The 18,165-nt window shown below is 36.7% G+C and overlaps 1 protein-coding gene across 1 annotated transcript in view; it reads right to left on the reverse strand.

The window, feature by feature from the left end:
* PTPRQ (protein tyrosine phosphatase, receptor type Q) overlaps window positions 1–17,639 on the reverse strand; it is a 109,319-nt gene extending 91,680 nt beyond the window's left edge. The window contains exons 1-9 of the mRNA XM_009284939.1: window positions 17,586–17,639; window positions 17,000–17,111; window positions 16,179–16,405; window positions 11,944–12,013; window positions 9,674–9,873; window positions 8,070–8,319; window positions 4,665–4,793; window positions 3,756–3,902; window positions 1,905–2,077 (exon numbers count right to left, since the gene is read on the reverse strand). Coding sequence (XP_009283214.1) covers window positions 1,905–2,077; window positions 3,756–3,902; window positions 4,665–4,793; window positions 8,070–8,319; window positions 9,674–9,873; window positions 11,944–12,013; window positions 16,179–16,405; window positions 17,000–17,111; window positions 17,586–17,639 — 1,362 coding nt within the window. The remainder of the gene's footprint in view (window positions 1–1,904; window positions 2,078–3,755; window positions 3,903–4,664; window positions 4,794–8,069; window positions 8,320–9,673; window positions 9,874–11,943; window positions 12,014–16,178; window positions 16,406–16,999; window positions 17,112–17,585) is intronic.
* Window positions 17,640–18,165: the final 526 nt, after the last annotated feature.

Consider the following 18,165-nt stretch of genomic DNA (forward strand, 5'->3'; position numbering starts at 1 on the left):
GGGAGAGGGAGAAAAACAGAAGGTTTTTCTTAAATAAAATAAAGGGGAGAGGGCAAATAAGGGAGTATATATGTGAAAAGGGAGAGTGAAAGAGAGGTAAGCGATATAGAGGTCCATAGGACAGAAGGGGCAAAAGACAAATGTTGGAAAGGGATGGCAGCAGATATAAGGGGAGCAAGAACTACAAAGAGAGGTACAACAAAAGCAGAAGAGAAAAGAGAGACAGCCTAGAGCATAGGTACAAAATGGTGTGTAAGCACTAGATCATCATGCCCCTTCAGAATCTGGGACTGAATCCAGGACTCCAGTGTCTCTAAATTGTTCTGCTGTCATCTGTGAACACTCCCCACTCACACATATGGCCCACTTCACTGCCAGAAAGAGATGCTTTTACAGTGATGTAACTAATACACATTAGCTCGCTCCCTTATAGACTCTGGGTGGAGGGAGGGCAAAGCAGCTTTTTTACTGCTGTAACTAGGGGGGGTTCACCACAGGCAGAGATACAGCATCAATCTCACCTAAGTACCAACAGGTAAAAGCTATATATGCCTCATCTTCACCAACATTTTATAGCAAAATAGTAACCCACGTGGAAATACTTTTTGCCTCTGGGGATTTTCCACTTAGAAGATAACAGCCTTTTATTGCTACTGTTAGCACTGTGGATCTGACAGTTCAAATCCTGTAGATGTTCTAAGCTTGGGTCAATGGGGTTCCAACTAATGTTTGTTATGGTTTGTTTTGTTTTTTAATTAGAAAATTACATTCAATAAACTATAATAAAGCAGCAATGATGCTAAACTAAGAAATCAAAAATTAGGAAATCCCATCATTAAAACGTCTGTGCAGACAATTTTCATTTTTTCTGTGTCTGTACTATGATACAATCTTTAATTATAGAGTTATATACTTTCATTTTCCAAGGATGCCTGCTTGGTTTAATGAATGGATCCTTACTTTCATTTTTTTCCCCCTTACTCCTTATGTAATGTTTGGCTCCAGGGCTCTATTTAATGTATACCATTCAACTTGAAAGCAAACTTCTTCATTGAGCTCTACATCAAAAACTTAGATTCTGTGTCAGATTCAGAGAAGGACATAATTGTCTAAAAAAAAGAATTATTCAAACTTTGGGCACCTACGTTCAAAATTAAGACAAAAAGCCCTACCTCAGAAAGTACTCAATCTTGAGCTGAACATTTGCTAGGGGTCTACAGTTCTGTGCTGCATGCTCCGAGCTGCCCTGTCTAAGCATGTAGAGCACATCAGCACCCAAAATCCAGAAGCTAGACTGACTGACAGCCTAAGTCTCCTAAAACATTTGAGCCGGTAAATGTGGGCAGATATCCTTAATATACAACCATAGCATAGAGTTCAGCATGCAGTATCAGACATGTAAATTCAAGGGTATAAATGGGGGCAGAAAGTCTAGGAGTGTTTGCCTTGCAAGCAGAGCACTTGACCAGCCTTGGGAGACTTACGTTGAATTCACTTCTCCATAGGATTCATACCCACACCTTCTAGGAGTTTGCCTCAGTGGCTACGTATCGATCTAGGCACCTAAATCTGTACTCTTACTGTTAAGTCACCCTATGCTGCAAAGAACTCAAGGGCTAGAAGGGATAGTAAGACTGTGGGCTATGGCTTCCTACCTTCAGTAGCTAAGAAATTCTGGATCATTTCACCAAAATTATTTATTCTTTTGATGTTGTGGAAACAGCATTACTGGAAACTCTTTAAAACCCAGCCAGACAGAGAAAGAGGGTTGGGTGAGGAAGGAGGCTTTTAAAAGCATTGAAGACTCACCTGTGATGGCCAATTCCACATTCTGTATCTATTGGATAAGGCAGGGAAGCAAATTTAATCTAGCAAAGAAATCCATACTGAAAAAAACTAAATACCTTACTTTTTCCTTGGAGAATAGTGTTTTCCAGAGTCACCTCTGTTTCCTGCACATGTACTTTAACTCTATACTGGGTAATGATTCCATTTGGTTGTCGTGGCTTCCTCCAAACAATTTTTACGTATGTGGCTTCCACTTCTGCTAGATGTAAATCTGACACAGCACCTGGGACTAAATATTCAAGAACAAACTTGATTTAATTGCACATCTCTGATTATTACAAGCTTTTTCAGCACCTCATGCAAAGTACAATAGGCATTTTATCAAATTTCACATCCTTATCTTTTGAGTTGCTCCTGTGCAGGTAGAGAGTTACTTCACACGTTTTTTTAGCAAACAAGTTACAGTTCTAAAAATACAAAGACAGTTTTTTGACATATATGACATATGTACGAACATGGTCAAATCCTAAGATGATGTAAATCAGGATAGCTCTACTGAAGTCAGTGCACTGGAAGCAAGAAGACCTTTGCTAGCTTACTATATAGAACCTCAAGTATGTTGAAAATGAAAGCTTAATTCTAAATTCATCAAAACCATACAAGAATTAAGTAAAAAGCTGAAAAAAAAAAAGAACTTGATACATCTTGTTCATTTCACTTTTATAACAGGTTTTGGTTCAATTTCTACTTTAACTACGAAGTAGTAATGATACTGTACTTTACATAGGACTGCCAGAGATCAGAAACATTTATATTCAATAGAATGATATTCAGATTTGATATGAAAACTATTTTTTTCCTAATATACCACAGAAAAAGTCAAATTAGAAATTACTTGCGTAATGAAGGTTTGTAGATTTGGCATTATAAAATGAGACATTCTATGTCACTCTAAAAAAATAAAACCAACACCAAAATCCCCTTTGGCTTCTGATGGTGAGTTCAGACAGAAGATAAGCATGGCTGCACCGAAGCAGGCCATCTCTGGAAATTGTCTCTGAGAGCTGACAAAAGCAGATACTTTGGATACTTCAGGAAAGAATACTATAAATAAGGATAGGTGCTCCTCCTGCTGTTACACCTTGACAGAAAGCATTGCAGCAATCGCTGATTGAGAGGTTTTCTAAATTTGTGCTGTGTGGCATAAACACAACACAAAAGTAACCATCTGGAAACTGCCTGCCTATTACACACTGATTCTCAAATTTTTCTGGTTGCATCCTCAGCTGCAGACCAATAATCCGGCACAATCTCACACACATGTAAGATAAAACTACATTTCTATAGAGCAAAGAACTCTCACCTGGTGAGCAAACTATTGGGAGCCAAAACTCCCAAACGACAGAGTAGACAGCTCAGGGGCAGAACTAACCACTTGATTGCCCCAGGACAAGATCTCGATATTGGGTCTGCCTCAGAGCTATGGTCCGTGGTAAAAGTGGCTCCACTAGAAACTGGCATGGGGCCTTGGATTTGGTGAAAATTAAGTCAAACGAGATGTTTAATAAGAAACATTCGGGGCTGAAGAAACCAGGCGAGCGGGCGGGGAATCCTGCGCTGTTCTTTCTCTTCCACTTGCTGCCATCTAACGGGTAAGTGAGGGACCTGCAACTTAATTACCGTATCTAAAAATAACTACTTTCATTCCGGCAGAAACTATGTTTCTTTGACAATCTCTGACAGCAAGTAAATTTAGTCACAGTGCATGAACTCGAAAAAAATGGAGAAATAAATCTACATATTAAATTTTCAGCTAATTTCTTTCATTAGTTTATTATCCCTCTCTTGTAAGACTACTATAACACACCCATTCTTTCCTTTGCAAAGTACCTAAAAGGCTTTGAAGGGAAAACTGAAACCAGTTATCATGTACAGCCCATTTACTTCACTTCTTTATGCTTACTTACCATCTGCAGGAGTGAAAACTGTAAGGTTAGTCTTTGGCCCCACCCCAGCACTTGTCTCAGCACCGACGTACACGTCATATGTTGTAAACGGCACAAGGTTACTAAATACAAACTTAAGATCTTTTGTGCTGTTATCCAGAATATGACCTGGAATGAAAAATGAAGAGATTCTAGCTCAAAAATAAAAACAGTCCATTACTTGCTTATGCTAAATATAGCTACTTTCCAGGATGATGGACAATGAAAAGCCACATTTATTTGTGAAAAAGCTAGTTTGGCATCAACTTCATTGGAAATAATACTGAATGCCTGAAAAAATCCCCCCAAACCATCTCAAGAAGATATGGGTTTTAAAAGATGGACATTTTTTGTTTATAAATTAATTTCTATTGCTTTTCCTGTGTGGTCCCATAAAACCATTAGTATACAGCTCATTTACCTCTTACTTAACTACAGGCAGTTATATAACTTCTTTAGATATATGTATCTGAGTTAAAAGAATTACAAAAACATCAAAACAGACTCATACAGTTGATTGTATACTACATAGGAATGAAAATCCTCCAGAAATCTTTAACAGAAAGAGAAAAGAGTAAAGGTGAGATACAGAATGATTTGGATATACAAGCACGATAATTCAGCTGCAAGCTTAGCACGTCATCTCTCTAAAAGAGTGAGGAAAGTTGGTTTCCTCCACTCTTAAGAATATCTAACTATGTACTCTTCCTCGTGATGAACAGACTTTTCCCTTAAAAGTAATCTCAAATCTATTAAAAAGTCTAATAGTAAAAAGGATACATAGCACTGCTTTCCAGTATTCATTCTTGATTGGCAGGGACACTAAGAATGCAAGTGCAAGGAAATAATCACAAAAAAGAAAAAGAAATAAAAATATCAATTCAGTCTTACCAGATGGTCCATACAGCTCAACTCTGTAACTAAACTTTCCTGTTACTATGGTTGGTGGGTCCCACATCACTGAGAAAGACTTTGCTGTAATGTTGCTCTTGGCAAAATTTTGTGGTGGATCTTCTGGAACTTAAACAATATTGGAAAAAGTCTTTGAACATAAAATAATTTATATTAGGATTTCCAAGAACCACATATCAGACAATTCATTTTAAACATAAACATTAAATATTCTGAAGGGAAGCTACATTAAAAGCACATCTCATTAAAATGACTTATTTTTATTTCATTTCTTTATTAAGTTAATACTTGCAAAATGAAAATGTATCGAGAGCTGGTAGCATGCAAATAATCCTTAAAAGACAAAGGTGGCAGGGATCCTACCAAGTTTAGCGTGGACTTCATCATGATATAGATTACGTACAGAAGATGCTCAAATACGATTGTGATGCTCAGCAATACAGAGCTCACATTGGGTACGTTTTTCTTCCTTGAACAGGTTCTTTTTTCATATTGAAGATTTCTGACAGCGCTATGGTAGCATGCAAATAATCCTTAAAAGACAAAGGTGGCAGGGATCCTACCAAGTTTAGCGTGGACTTCATCATGATATAGATTACGTACAGAAGATGCTCAAATACGATTGTGATGCTCAGCAATACAGAGCTCACATTGGGTACGTTTTTCTTCCTTGAACAGGTTCTTTTTTCATATTGAAGATTTCTGACAGCGCTAATGATATACATTACCATCCAAAAAGATAAACCTGGAAACAATTAAGCTTGTAAAAAAGCTGCATATTTGAGTAATTTTCTATTTTCATGAAACTATTCACATAAATTAAATGAATCCCATACTCAAGTGATTATGGAATCCGATCCCTGTCCTTTCTAAAGTATACCTTACTGTATTGATAAGTTAATGAGAGATTACTATTGAGATGAAAATCTGAATCCAAAGACAACTAAAGGAGGTGCAATTTTTTACATCCATATAAAGTAAAAACAAACCTGATTTTAAAAAATGCTGCATACCCAAGTAAACTTATGGAAACTGCTTGATAGAAATTTCTACGAAAATCAGGTCTTAATATGTCATGTGTGAGATTTAAGCCAATATGGAGATACAGACTGATTCTGTAAACATGCACGTTAACTAACATACTACTCTTAAAAATACTATTGTCTTTTGTAAAAACTAATGTACAAATGAAAGAAATGAAAAATCCTGTCATTCCTAAAAGATATGCTATAGACTGGTCAGTAGTGACTACTTAATCATTCTTAGTTACGCAAATTGCATCAGCTACAATTGCACATAATTCTGAAGTATCATCTTAAGAGTCCACTTCTTTTTTTCAAGGTTTAAATCTTTTTCTCTTTGTAGAAGTACCCTTCCCTTGGCTGCCATCCCAGCAAAGGAAATATTTGCATGCTGGGTTTTCAAAAAATATTTACAATGAAGCATTTTAAAATGCTTTAAAGAAGTAGCCTCTTTTTCAAAAATTAAAGCAAGCAAACTATCATCTTTGCCAAGAACACAGGAGAGCTTCAGTACAGCTCAGAAAATTCTGGTTGGAGGGGCAGAAATAATTTTCAACATTTTAAAATGGAACACCAATGAGCTATACAGTAGAGACATATATCATCTTCCTCTGTGTGGCGAAATGGGCATGACAACAACTCCGTGTCATGCTCCTGTGTGAGCAGCAAAGTGATATTTGAAATAAATGCACTCTCCATCCTCCCACCTGCTATCACAAACTATAATCGATCAATTCCTCTCCCTCAACCCTCATCTGAGACACTCCAGTGGAGGACTGAAATGTGAGGTTTTGGCCATACAAGAAACCGGTAACTTGGAGGGGGTGGCTAGTGTGACACTAAAGAGATTCTTGTAAGAACAGACATTTGGAAAAGGGAAATGGATTTCAGTAATTACAGAGAGACTGGATGATGGTGCTTGATACTGGAGGGGGGACCTGTTACAACAATTGCAAAGCAACACTCCTAAATCATGAATTTACTATATCACCAACCAACTCTATGGCCAGCCTCCGAACCAGTTCCTTGGCACACAGGCATGCGGGGCTCTCAGGGGAGCACTTTGACAAGCACCTGAATGCTCATAAGGTGAAGATACAATAGAGGTGGAACCAGAAGCTTGGGTGTGCCAGTGTGCTGCTAAGAGGAAGGACTTGTTGAGGCTTGGACCATGAGGGCTGACTGGGGGTGTGCTCTGGGCACACCACACATTCACCCACACCAACCAGTAAGATAACCTCCCTTTTCCCAGACCATACTTTAATGGATGAACCCTGGCTGTACAGGCACCCAGTAGGCAAGGATTGAAGATCTTCTCTTTCAAACGGCTGACATCTTTCTATGTATTTGGCAGAACTAAACCCCATTGCATAAGCTTTTCATCACTTTCCAAGGTTTTCTTATTACCAGTGCACCTATCCTAGGGTGTTAACAGGGTGAAAAATAAACTGGAAATTAGCCCTGAGTTCGTTAGAACAAAAACTATCCAAAACCTCATTAACCCTAGACAGAACAGCAAACTAAAGGTATTTTAATTCTAGCAAAGCAATTCAAATGAACAGTGCTAGGAGGGAATTAAATTTCTTTTCATCTGAACAGTGCTATGACTTCTGGATGTATGAAAGGGGAACCCAGTTACACCAAACTGTGTCAGGCAAAAGAATGATGTACCAGCAAACAGAAAGCCAGAATAATGCTCCTCTAGAACACCTTTTTGGTATGGCTCTATTAATAATGTTGCCCACTACCTAAGCCATTATAAAACTCCTGCTCCTGGACAACCTTCGCTTCCAATTCTGATTTCTCAGTGCATTGCAGGTAATCCAAAACCAACTTTCCTAGTGTTTACAGATTTCTTCAGCACTGAACAACTTTCTGCAATAGGTTCAGATTGAGGAACCGTGGCACAAGAGTTCTCTTTATACTGCTTATTTTTCCACAAAGGGAAAGAAGCTTTAAGTGCATTGCTATGCACACAATACACATACTTTTTGAATACCATGCCTGACACCTTTTCTCTTCATCTGCATTTTTAATTCTCCTTCCATTGTGCCGTTAATTGCAGTTCTTAAATTATCCTCAGTTTTTCATAAAATTTGATCTGTCCTGAGCATACTTTGGTATCTTTGACTTTTAATAATAACTGAACTCCTACTCACTGTACATTATTAGATACATTAATAGTTATATACACTGGCAGTTGATTCCATCAGGTAAAATTAAGTAATCACGTAAATACAGGAGCGTGATACCGATAAAGACAGATTTGGACTGAAGTATCTTGCAACATAACTTCAAACTGATATTTTGAAGTTTTCATGTAAATCTGAGAACTTTATTTCCATTTGAAAGCAGTATATACCTGATTCTGGTGTCCGGACAATTGCACTGTCAATGTAACCTGCTTCAGTGGTAACTGCAGAGACTTCAAAAAGATAGGTGGTATGTGGCCTGAGGTTAGTTATAACAAAACTGATTGGTTCATTCCAAACAGAGCTCATTTGACTCGGTGCCTCTGTACTTGGTGTAACTGTAGTCCGTGAAGGAATTGTGGATTTGCCAAAAGTAGATGAAGGAGTGGTAGTACTCCATAAAAATGACTCACTGTTATCCTATAAAGACAAAATATGAAACATGATAAGCTGCATCTATAACCTGTAATTGTAAATACATGTAGATCAAAAAAGGCAGACCACCTGGGAAATAAAATTACCCAAAATTGGTTCTCCTTTATATACTACAATCTCCAAATTTAGGTTATCATTTCATTAGTTGATATTGCTAGTACATCCTGTTAGTGACAGTATTATAGTTTCCTGCCTTATCCCAAAAGTTCTCAAATCTGACCTAACAGAAGCAACTCTCTAGGATTCATTTAATTATTCCCAGATTCCATTTTCAGTGTTCTGTCTCTCTTTTAGCAAAAAAAGTCCCCTAGTGAGGTCCTTCTACATCACATGTATGTTATATGTATGCATGTATATATACATATATAGCATACATATATCCATATATAACGGATGAGACCAGACAGGGGTTTCCTAATCCAAACTGTCAGGAGACACCTCTGAAAAACTGCTAGACATTACAATAACCAATGCTTATGATGCAGCAGGTGGCAGTCTCTCTTCTCAGTGCTGAATTAAATTAGCCTGATGTTGGGAACCTTCACAATGCCTAAGATGATCTTCCAAATAAAATCTGAAACCAGAGCCCTGATAATTTTTATCATTTAAAACTGCACTTTTCACTAAAGTACTAACCCTAGCATCCTGAAAAAAACAAAAAGAAAAAAAAAAGAAAAAAAAGTTAGGCAACTTGACATCCGAGTAATCACAACACTGCTCAGAATAAAGAGGAAAAGGAGAATAAACACTGGAAAAGAGAATTTTCTTCAACAAATTCTGAAAGGTATATATTGGTTACAGGTCTGAATCCAATGAATAGTCACAATTCAGAAACTTTTCAATGAATGCTTATTTTAAGAACAACTCAGACTACAAACATTTTTTTAAAAAATCACTCTGCTTATAGTGGGTCTTTTTATTTTGATATGAAAATTATTTAAATAATGTTGAAATGTGATACACAGAATAAAGCATACATTTACTTCTTGCCTTTTCTAATTGAATGCTGTAAAAAACAAAAATAAAAAAATGAAAGCTGAAAAGAACTCAAAATTATCTATTTCATCATTTTCTGTTAAAAGGACACCAAATTGACCCTTTCTTAACATTTTTACTTTGATTAAACTCTGCTTTTCAAGGAAAAGTATTCCATTTAAACTATTTCGGAGAGAAAGGTTTTTCTTCAACCATTATATCCTGCCTTGGGCCTAAGTCTGTAAAGTATTTGGGATTGGTCTGAAAAGCAAGCCTCCAAATTTTTTATGTCTCAAAATTCAAATGTAAAACTATATTCTGTGGCTTGAGTCTATTTCTAATTTAAAAGGTTTATAGCACTTACATTACATTCTGGTAACCTCCCAGACAGAAGGTCCTCTACTTTAACCAAGACATCCTTCACTACAATTCCACTTCTTGCATGTTTCACACTAATCTTGAAACTAGTTATCTTTCCATTTGGTTGCCGAGGGAGAAACCAGATCAGATTTACAGCTGAATAATTTAAGGCTTCAACTGTGAGATTCACTACTTTACCTGGAGCTTGAAAACAAAACAAACAAAAGCAGTGAGACATATTTTTCTTCTCAGCACTGGAAAAAAAAAAATCCCTTTTTTTTTTTGTAATGCCATTTCTAGCTTCCAAACCCTGAAGCAAATAAATAACAACCACTGACAAACACATGTAAAGTAGCTGATATGCAACAGCTCTTTTCCAATCTATTTTAAGTGAGAAATATAGTTATTTCAGTCTCATAATAATATAGAAATTGGTTTGGTCAACTTAACAATATTCTTCCTAGAAGCAACTCATCTACTGTGTCAGAGGTAGTTTTGTTGTTTAAGAGCATATAACAGCACTGGGTGTTTTATTTCACTTTACCTGTGTCATCTTTTCAGCTAGATATAGATTTTTGGTAGCTTTAAATAGCTCAATTTAATTTGAATATTCACTATTACTACAGAAATTGTGTTCTTTGTACCAGTGACAGTTTCCAGGTCCTTTTGTCAGAGCATCTGTATTAATCACAGCACAAAGGAATGGGATGCAGCATCTAAACAAGATTTTACAAGCTATATGAATTTTTCTGAGAATTAGAGCACTGTAGCTCTTTCTTAGTCCTGTCTGCATGGCACAGGCAGTAGAAGTTCCTGCGATAGCTAGCCTTAGTACTAAGGAGAAAAGGGTTATGCTGCCTTAAAAATATACACATATACAAGTGTCCACAATTACAGATCTTCCACGGCTGAATTGAGACAGATCCTCCAACCCTCATATTCAGCTCTTGCTTAGGCCCTGCTGAATCTTTTGCAGACCTTTCACCCCCTTCCCCCTCCTCCCAGACTACAGCCTTTATATTTAAATAATTATATCTTCTGTCTAACTTTCCTACTTTAAACTGTACCTCTGCATGCTGATCAGGATGTTGGGGTTTCTTTAACCACCAAAGCAAGAGTTAAAAAAAAAAAAGTTGAGAAGGTAAAAGTATAAATGTAGTATCAGTGACACAGAACTCTCACCTAGAATTTGAAGAAACCTTCCAATTACATTTATAATAAGGAATTTCAGCTTTAATAAAATGTGAGCAGAAATGCATCAAAAGGTAAAAAGCTAATGTTCTCATATGGAGAAACACTGATGCCTCTGTCAAACATGAGTAAATACAGCTCACGGAAACAAGGTTTTCTACCAACAATAACAAACAAAGAATAGTTAAAAGCAATGATTTTGATAGCTCCACATGGCAAGTTTACTACACCTTCTCATATTTCATTTCATAACTCATTGTGTTATCCTGGAAATGTGATGCAGAGTGATGATTTCCTGCCATTAACAGATGTGGCACTCTGTGGTTTGCACAGCTACAGAAACCAACTAGGAGTCCTAAACACAATGGGATGGTCACCGCCATGGCAGCACAAATTCTTGTTCACCCCAACGTAACTGGCCTGGTGCCAACTCTTCAGCCAAGGCTCAACTGCTCCTGGAGTGTGAGCAAGATTATAAATACTAAATTAATAAAGATTATGCAAATTCAGACTATAAGGATAATTTTTTAATCTTCAAAACCATCAAGTCAAATTTTCATTTCAGCCACGTATTATAATTTTTTTGTTGTTTGTTTTTGCTTCAGAATTAAGAAGTAAAAACTTAGTAAAATACATTCTGTGCTGGGCTTTGTAGAGAAGGCACTTGACTCCAGCACTAAATAAATATGGCTTGACATAAGTAGGCAATGCCAGAGCTGATCCCACAACAAAGTCTGTCTCCTAGTACTGCTCCAGGCAACAGCAGATGGGTCCACTTGATAGGTAGCTCTGCTCTCCTGTGACCTTGCTTTCTGGAGCAGCCTACCTAGAAACCGGCATAAGAAAACCCCAACAGAAACAGACTTTGCGTATAAGAAGCCCCCATATGTGCACAGCCTAAACATTGTTACTAGCAGATAGGACAAAATGCACCTTTTCACTGAGTGAGAGAATAAGAAAAGAATTAGGGTTTTGTTCTAAATGCATCAGAATTTGTTCAAGTACAAAATGTGCCATGGATACTTTATTTGAACAAATTAGAGCAGCTTTAATTAAAATAATTAGCAGCTTTATTAAAATTACCACTTTCTGCAGTCTGAAAAAGAAAAGGATCGCTAAATATTCCAACACCAGCACTGTTCTCAGCAGCAACCTACAGGAAAAAAAAAAAAAAGCCACATTAGAGAATCTATAGGATATATAGTTTCAGGGACTATGAAAATCTTAAGGATACACAGAGATTCACCTTCTAGCTTTTAAACTATAAATATACAAATGAACATGCCTTTTATAGCTGTATTGTTTAATTTATACTCAACATTTAGATGTGAAAAAATAAAATGGAAAAATTATGAAACAGTGTAAGAAATTGAGAAAACCATGTGTGAATATTCACACTTCAAAAGTGCCGAGTCCCTATTTTATGCTAAAGTCAACAGCAAGAATAACATTAGTAACACTCCTTTTCCATACCACAATTCACTTAATCCAGCTTCCCCATTCCTATTTTATTTGTTCTATAACTTAAAAAAGTAAAAAAGAAAATAGGTTCTCTTTTATTTCTTGAACTCCTGAAGGATAGCAAGAGCAGGTCAACCTCCCTCAGAGCAGAAACTCAAGGAAAGCATGTCTTTTGGCAGAAAGACAACAGGTCAGGGAACTGTAGATGCACTTTATGGTGGATGTGCCTCAATGCTCACGATCATAGCAGTGTCTTCCTGCAGAAGGGCAGTACATTGAGACTTTGGTAGAATTTATGGAAATAAACACAACAACGATGCTATTTGCTCTGCAATATAGGACTTACTGACAATTTGACTCAGTGATGGGCCATGGCATGCAATACTTACAAAGAAAGAGGAATGAAGTCTGACTCCTTATTTTGAAAAGAAGTGACAGAGACAACAAAAGGTAAAACATAAGCAAAATTCCAACGGTGATGGTGAGAAGAATGTGAAAGAAGAAGCAAAGCAAAAAGCTCTCTAGCAAGGTTAAAGTTGGCAGAGTCATTCCCTTCTGCCAGTGTCAGGTAACAAAGGTATGGCAGTGGTGCTGAGGGAGCTGACAGTGCAGACTGTGGCGAAAGCGGGGTGAGAAGAGGCAGATGTGCAAAATTATGTGTGAATCATAGTAGAAGTGACAGCACGCAGGGGATAACGAAGGGCAAAGAGAGTGGAAGGAGCCAGCAGGTCAGAAAGGAAAACTTCTAATCAGTGTCAGGTAAAAGGTATGGCAGTGGTGCTGAGGGAGCTGACAGTGCAGACTGTGGCGAAAGCGGGGTGAGAAGAGGCAGATGTGCAAAATTATGTGTGAATCATAGTAGAAGTGACAGCACGCAGGGGATAACGAAGGGCAAAGAGAGTGGAAGGAGCCAGCAGGTCAGAAAGGAAAACTTCTAATCACCTCTCAGGACTAAACTGTGCATCTTTCAGAAGACTGTAAAGCTATTTAAACAAAAGCACTAAGCCACGGCAGACAAACTACAGCAAAGAAATAAGAGGCAACATGAAGACTTAATCTAGGACGTGAAGGGACACATATGCCTACGACCACTTCCCAATGCAGTGCATGCTCTGCTTGGTGAAGGAGGATCTGTATCATTGGCCAGCTCCTCCCTAAGCCATGCAAACAGCCCCTCCCCATGCACGCACACCTCATGACTCCAGCCAACCCTACCTACTTCTGTGCCACAGAAAGAACGACTTGAAACATCCTTAAGCATTGATGAATTCTACAGTAATTGCAATAGCTGAGGAAATTACCTGGAGATCTTCAGGGAGTTGACAGGCAATTAGAAAATTCTGACAGTATTAAAATTACATTATATAAATCTAAAGGTATGTCCTCACCTGAACACTGATTTTTTGTTATCTCATCTTAAAGTAGATATTGTAGAAAGGGTCCAGAAAGGAAAACTAACATTAAGACACACATGGAAACTCCCATTTCATATGTGTATTTTCAAGAGAACTCAAAGGTACTATGACATAAGTATGCAAAAATTTGCATGGTAAAGGTGTCAGCTACACACACCGATTAGCTTTGAAGAGAAATCAAAATAAATGCTTACACAATGTACTGTTAGCTTCTAGAGATCACTGCCACAAGGAGCCGTTACAGAAAAAAACGGAAACATTTAAAAAGGACAAGTTTACTATGCAGATAACGAAGTACTATCCAAAGTTCAAGTAGCTGCAGTTCACATTTGGAAGGAGTATTAATTTTTACGCTTTGAAGTATGTTGCCACTAATTATTTAAGTTTAGGAAAAAATCTTGAGTGGATATTTTTACAAAATTATCAATGATTAGATGTTCAAAATTATCCATAGCTCTCCAACATTTAACAAATTATCACTTGTAACTGCTATTTCTTTAAAAATGTTTTTTTCATTAGATGTAAAGAAATTAAGACCGGGCTGTTACAAACAGATTGGTAACCCATATTCAAAGTTTATAAGCTTTGTTGAACTGTACTGTCACAGTATTACCAGAAAGAATTTCACAACAGGACCAAGTCAGGTACCCTAAAACAATAAAGAACTTTCACCTATGCAAAAATCTTTTAACTACTACTTTTAAATGACACAACAGACTCCAAAAATTAACCAAAGAACCACAAGAAATCGCTCAAGAGAAGGAAAACATGTAATGTTTCTTTTTGGCCACATCTGTGAGGTAGAAAAAGTGTTTCCACCTGAGTCGTTACTGAATCTGTGAGGTTGCTCATGGGTCAGGCAGTCAGGGCACCCACCAAAGCAGCAGGTAACATAACAACCCTTAGCTTGCCAACAGACTTTTATTCACTCATGAAAAAAGCCGTGTGGTCTCTGCTAGACAGAGGTTGTTGGGTCACAAGTCACTTTCCTGAGTCAAATTCTGCTCCAAGATCAATGTTTCAGGCACCAGCAATGGGAAGGATTGCCTCCCATATATATCAACAAAGGGCAAATTATTGCTAAGTAAAACAAATGATTTAAAAAGTCCCACAGTTTTCCCAGGCAAGATTCATATATGGAGCAAAGAATGGAATTTGCAAAACCTTTAATAGTGAACCCACACAAGTGCTACTGAGGTACTCAGAATTGCAAATTTAATTCTCTTAATAACTTCTTTTGTCTGAGGAGAATAATCTACTTAGAGTCTAAGTGACAATAATTTTCTCAAATAGTAGCTGAACTTTTTTTGTAGGTTTGGTTTTTTTTTACCAGATGACTGGAGGCAGGAGATCAAAGGATAAACATTTCTCCAGCTGTGGATATACTGGCTTTTATCAGCATGGTCATCACGACTAGATTCACAGTGAGCAACTTTCCCACAATGGCAGGCATAATTACATTTTTACTTTCTTATACACACACACCACCTTTACAAAGAATCACTGCACAGCCCTATTCCTACTCTGGTCAACTTCAATATTTTTTTATAGCTTTGCACTGTATGAACTTACATGATATGGAATGAAGCAAATCAAATACATAATTTCATTTCATTCTTGATATTGAAAAGAAGCACCTCTCCAAGGTTCTTATGAAAGAGTAAGTCAGGCAAAGAACTGCTTGGCAAATACTGCCAAGAGGATAGCAGTTCATTTCTGTCCACTTGAACTCATTTATTGTTGAAGAGTTCAGAGATGGATCAGGAGTGCCTAATCTCAATGTAAACAAATTCCACATATAGAAGTCATCAAGATACATGTACTGATTTTGGCAGTAGATATTCACTGTGAATATCTAGGCAATAAAATCCATGGAAAGGGAATGGAGAAGTATGACATTTTTTATTTCAGGAGATAACACTAGGTAAAGCTCCCAGGCTTAGGGGAACCAGGCTAAGGTGTTTACAGGCTACATCTAAACAGATACTCAGGCAAGAAAACTCCTTCTTAAACTAATTAAGTTTAAAATCAAAGAAAGAAATATGTACCTACATGCTTTTCTGGATCTGGCTGAGATGATTTAAAAATCTACGTGTAATATCCAAAGTGCACCAGTGATTTGAAAGATTAAATCTCAATGAAGAAGGATTTAGATGTTTTTGAAAATTCTACCCTTTGCTTTTTACCTTTTACCACATAATGCCATATGTCAATAAGAATATCAATAGAAGAAACTACATTTTAGTACAATTTTGGTTGGAAATTATTTATAGTAGATTTAAAAACCACTACTGTAAACAAATACCTGGCTAATATATTTTGTTATATGCCACAGTAATTAGCAATGACCTTCAGAAAACACTATATGGACATACCATAAACTCACACAATTTACAATAAATCAGAATTCAAAATACTAGAAGGCATTTGAAAAGCTTTTACCGTAATTTCGTAAGTTGTTCCAGGGTTAAGACTGGTAAGAAGAACTTCCAAACTATCTGGCTTTGTTGTGACCTGTGTATAAGCTGTTTGCATCCATGGGCAGACCTCTTTATATTTAACAATATAGGAGAGAATTCTCCCATTTGGATGCAGTGGCGTATTCCATGACAGCAGAATCCCAGCAGAGCCCACTCTTTCACCTGCAAGGAGCACAGGGGGCCCAGGATCTAGGGGGCCAAGATCTAAAAAAAAAAAAAAAAAAAAGTAATTGGTCTTTTTATACACACACACACAGAAACACACACATATAAAATAGTTTTTAATTTAGTTTCCAGATAATGCAGACACCTTCACAGCTTCTATAAAGAAATTAAATCATCTGCCAGCATAAACCACTAAAACTACTGAAAACTAATGTACTGTTGAATAAAAAGCTTTTTTTCTGGCTAGAGTCCTGTGACAAAAACGATTAAATGAATTTTGGAACACCAGGAACATTCTTCTATAAGAATGTAAAAAATGCAATGCTCAAGATCTTTATGGACAAAACAGAGTTTAATGCCAATTTAATATTTGAGATATTCTAGCATGACTCACATCCAGGGCTGCTTCTTAAAAATATCTGATAGAGAAACTCTCATGCTGTCTGTCATAGAACACCGCAGATTCAGTGTATTCTTTTATGGTTAAAGAAGATGAAAAATTCTAATGACTATTCAAAACTGATTATCATTTCTCAGATGCTACTGTGCATATAATAAATACAAAAAAGCATAGTTAAAAAAAACTAAACCAAATTTCATCAGTCATTATTAACTCACTTGTCACGTTTGTTGTCACTGTTCTACTCGCAGGTGAACTGTAGAGTGAAGAAGAAACTGCAGAAACTGTAACATTGTATGTTGTTCCAGGAATAGTATTAGAAAAATCAGCCTGAAATAGGACATAGATGTATTTAAGTCTGTTACCAAGAATCATGAAAATAAAAAAAAAAAAAACCAAACCCAAAAGTTTAAGCATTGCATTACTGAAAGTGATCTGATCATAAGCTTTTAGAAACACAACAGTATTTACAACAGTAAAAATATTAGTTTACATCTGTTAGCTACAGTACAGTATTTTGCCACCTTATTTAACTACCTCCATAAGATCTGTATAACATTCAATATTAAAGAACAACAAAATTAACTATTAATTTTATCACAGAATCACCTATCAGTGTATCTATAGGGGGTTTTCTGCATCATCATCATTATCAAAGTACATATGAAGCATTATAAAATTCCTTTTTGAAAGAATAAACACAAAAGCAGCCTGAAAAACTTACAAGTTTTTGACCCTTAAGCTAGCCCATCTTTTGAAATAAACATAATTAACAATTTTTTAGCAAGCATTTATATAAAATACCTGTATCTTTGCAGTTCCAATAAAAAAAAAAAGCAAAACAACCAGAACAACCATTATTTCTGTTAATATTATTGTTTTTTCCAGACAGCAGTAAAGTGCTCCTATTTCTTTTCGATGGCTTAGCAGTGAAATGTTGCCTGCATTAATGATTTAAGCACAGATCTTCCTGGCAAGTACACAATTAATGAGCCTGTATTACTCAATAGCTCTGCCCTTCCTTTGTTAAACTATTCATGAACCCTTGGATGACTGGCCGTATCCTTCTAGCAGACTTAAAAAAAAGTAAATTCACTACCTGTTGCTAGGTAATAAACTCTGGATGCTGAAATTTGTTTTCACCAGTTTTTCAGTAATACTTTCATATTCATATTTGCATTAAATATCTAAGGAGGCAAGCTTGAATTCCTCATCAGCACAGTGCGTAACGAAAAGCTGGCCATGCAAGTCCTCTAATAAAAGCACATACTTGATACTCCCTAACTCCAAGATCTAGGATAACAACAGAACCATGATCAGGAATAAGATCCACGTGAAATTTGTCTACATGTCCATACGGTAGTCTCCAATACAATGAAAAAGA

This window comes from Aptenodytes forsteri, unplaced genomic scaffold, assembly GCF_000699145.1.
Source record: "Aptenodytes forsteri isolate BGI_AS27 unplaced genomic scaffold, ASM69914v1 Scaffold71, whole genome shotgun sequence".
Taxonomy (NCBI): domain Eukaryota; kingdom Metazoa; phylum Chordata; class Aves; order Sphenisciformes; family Spheniscidae; genus Aptenodytes; species Aptenodytes forsteri.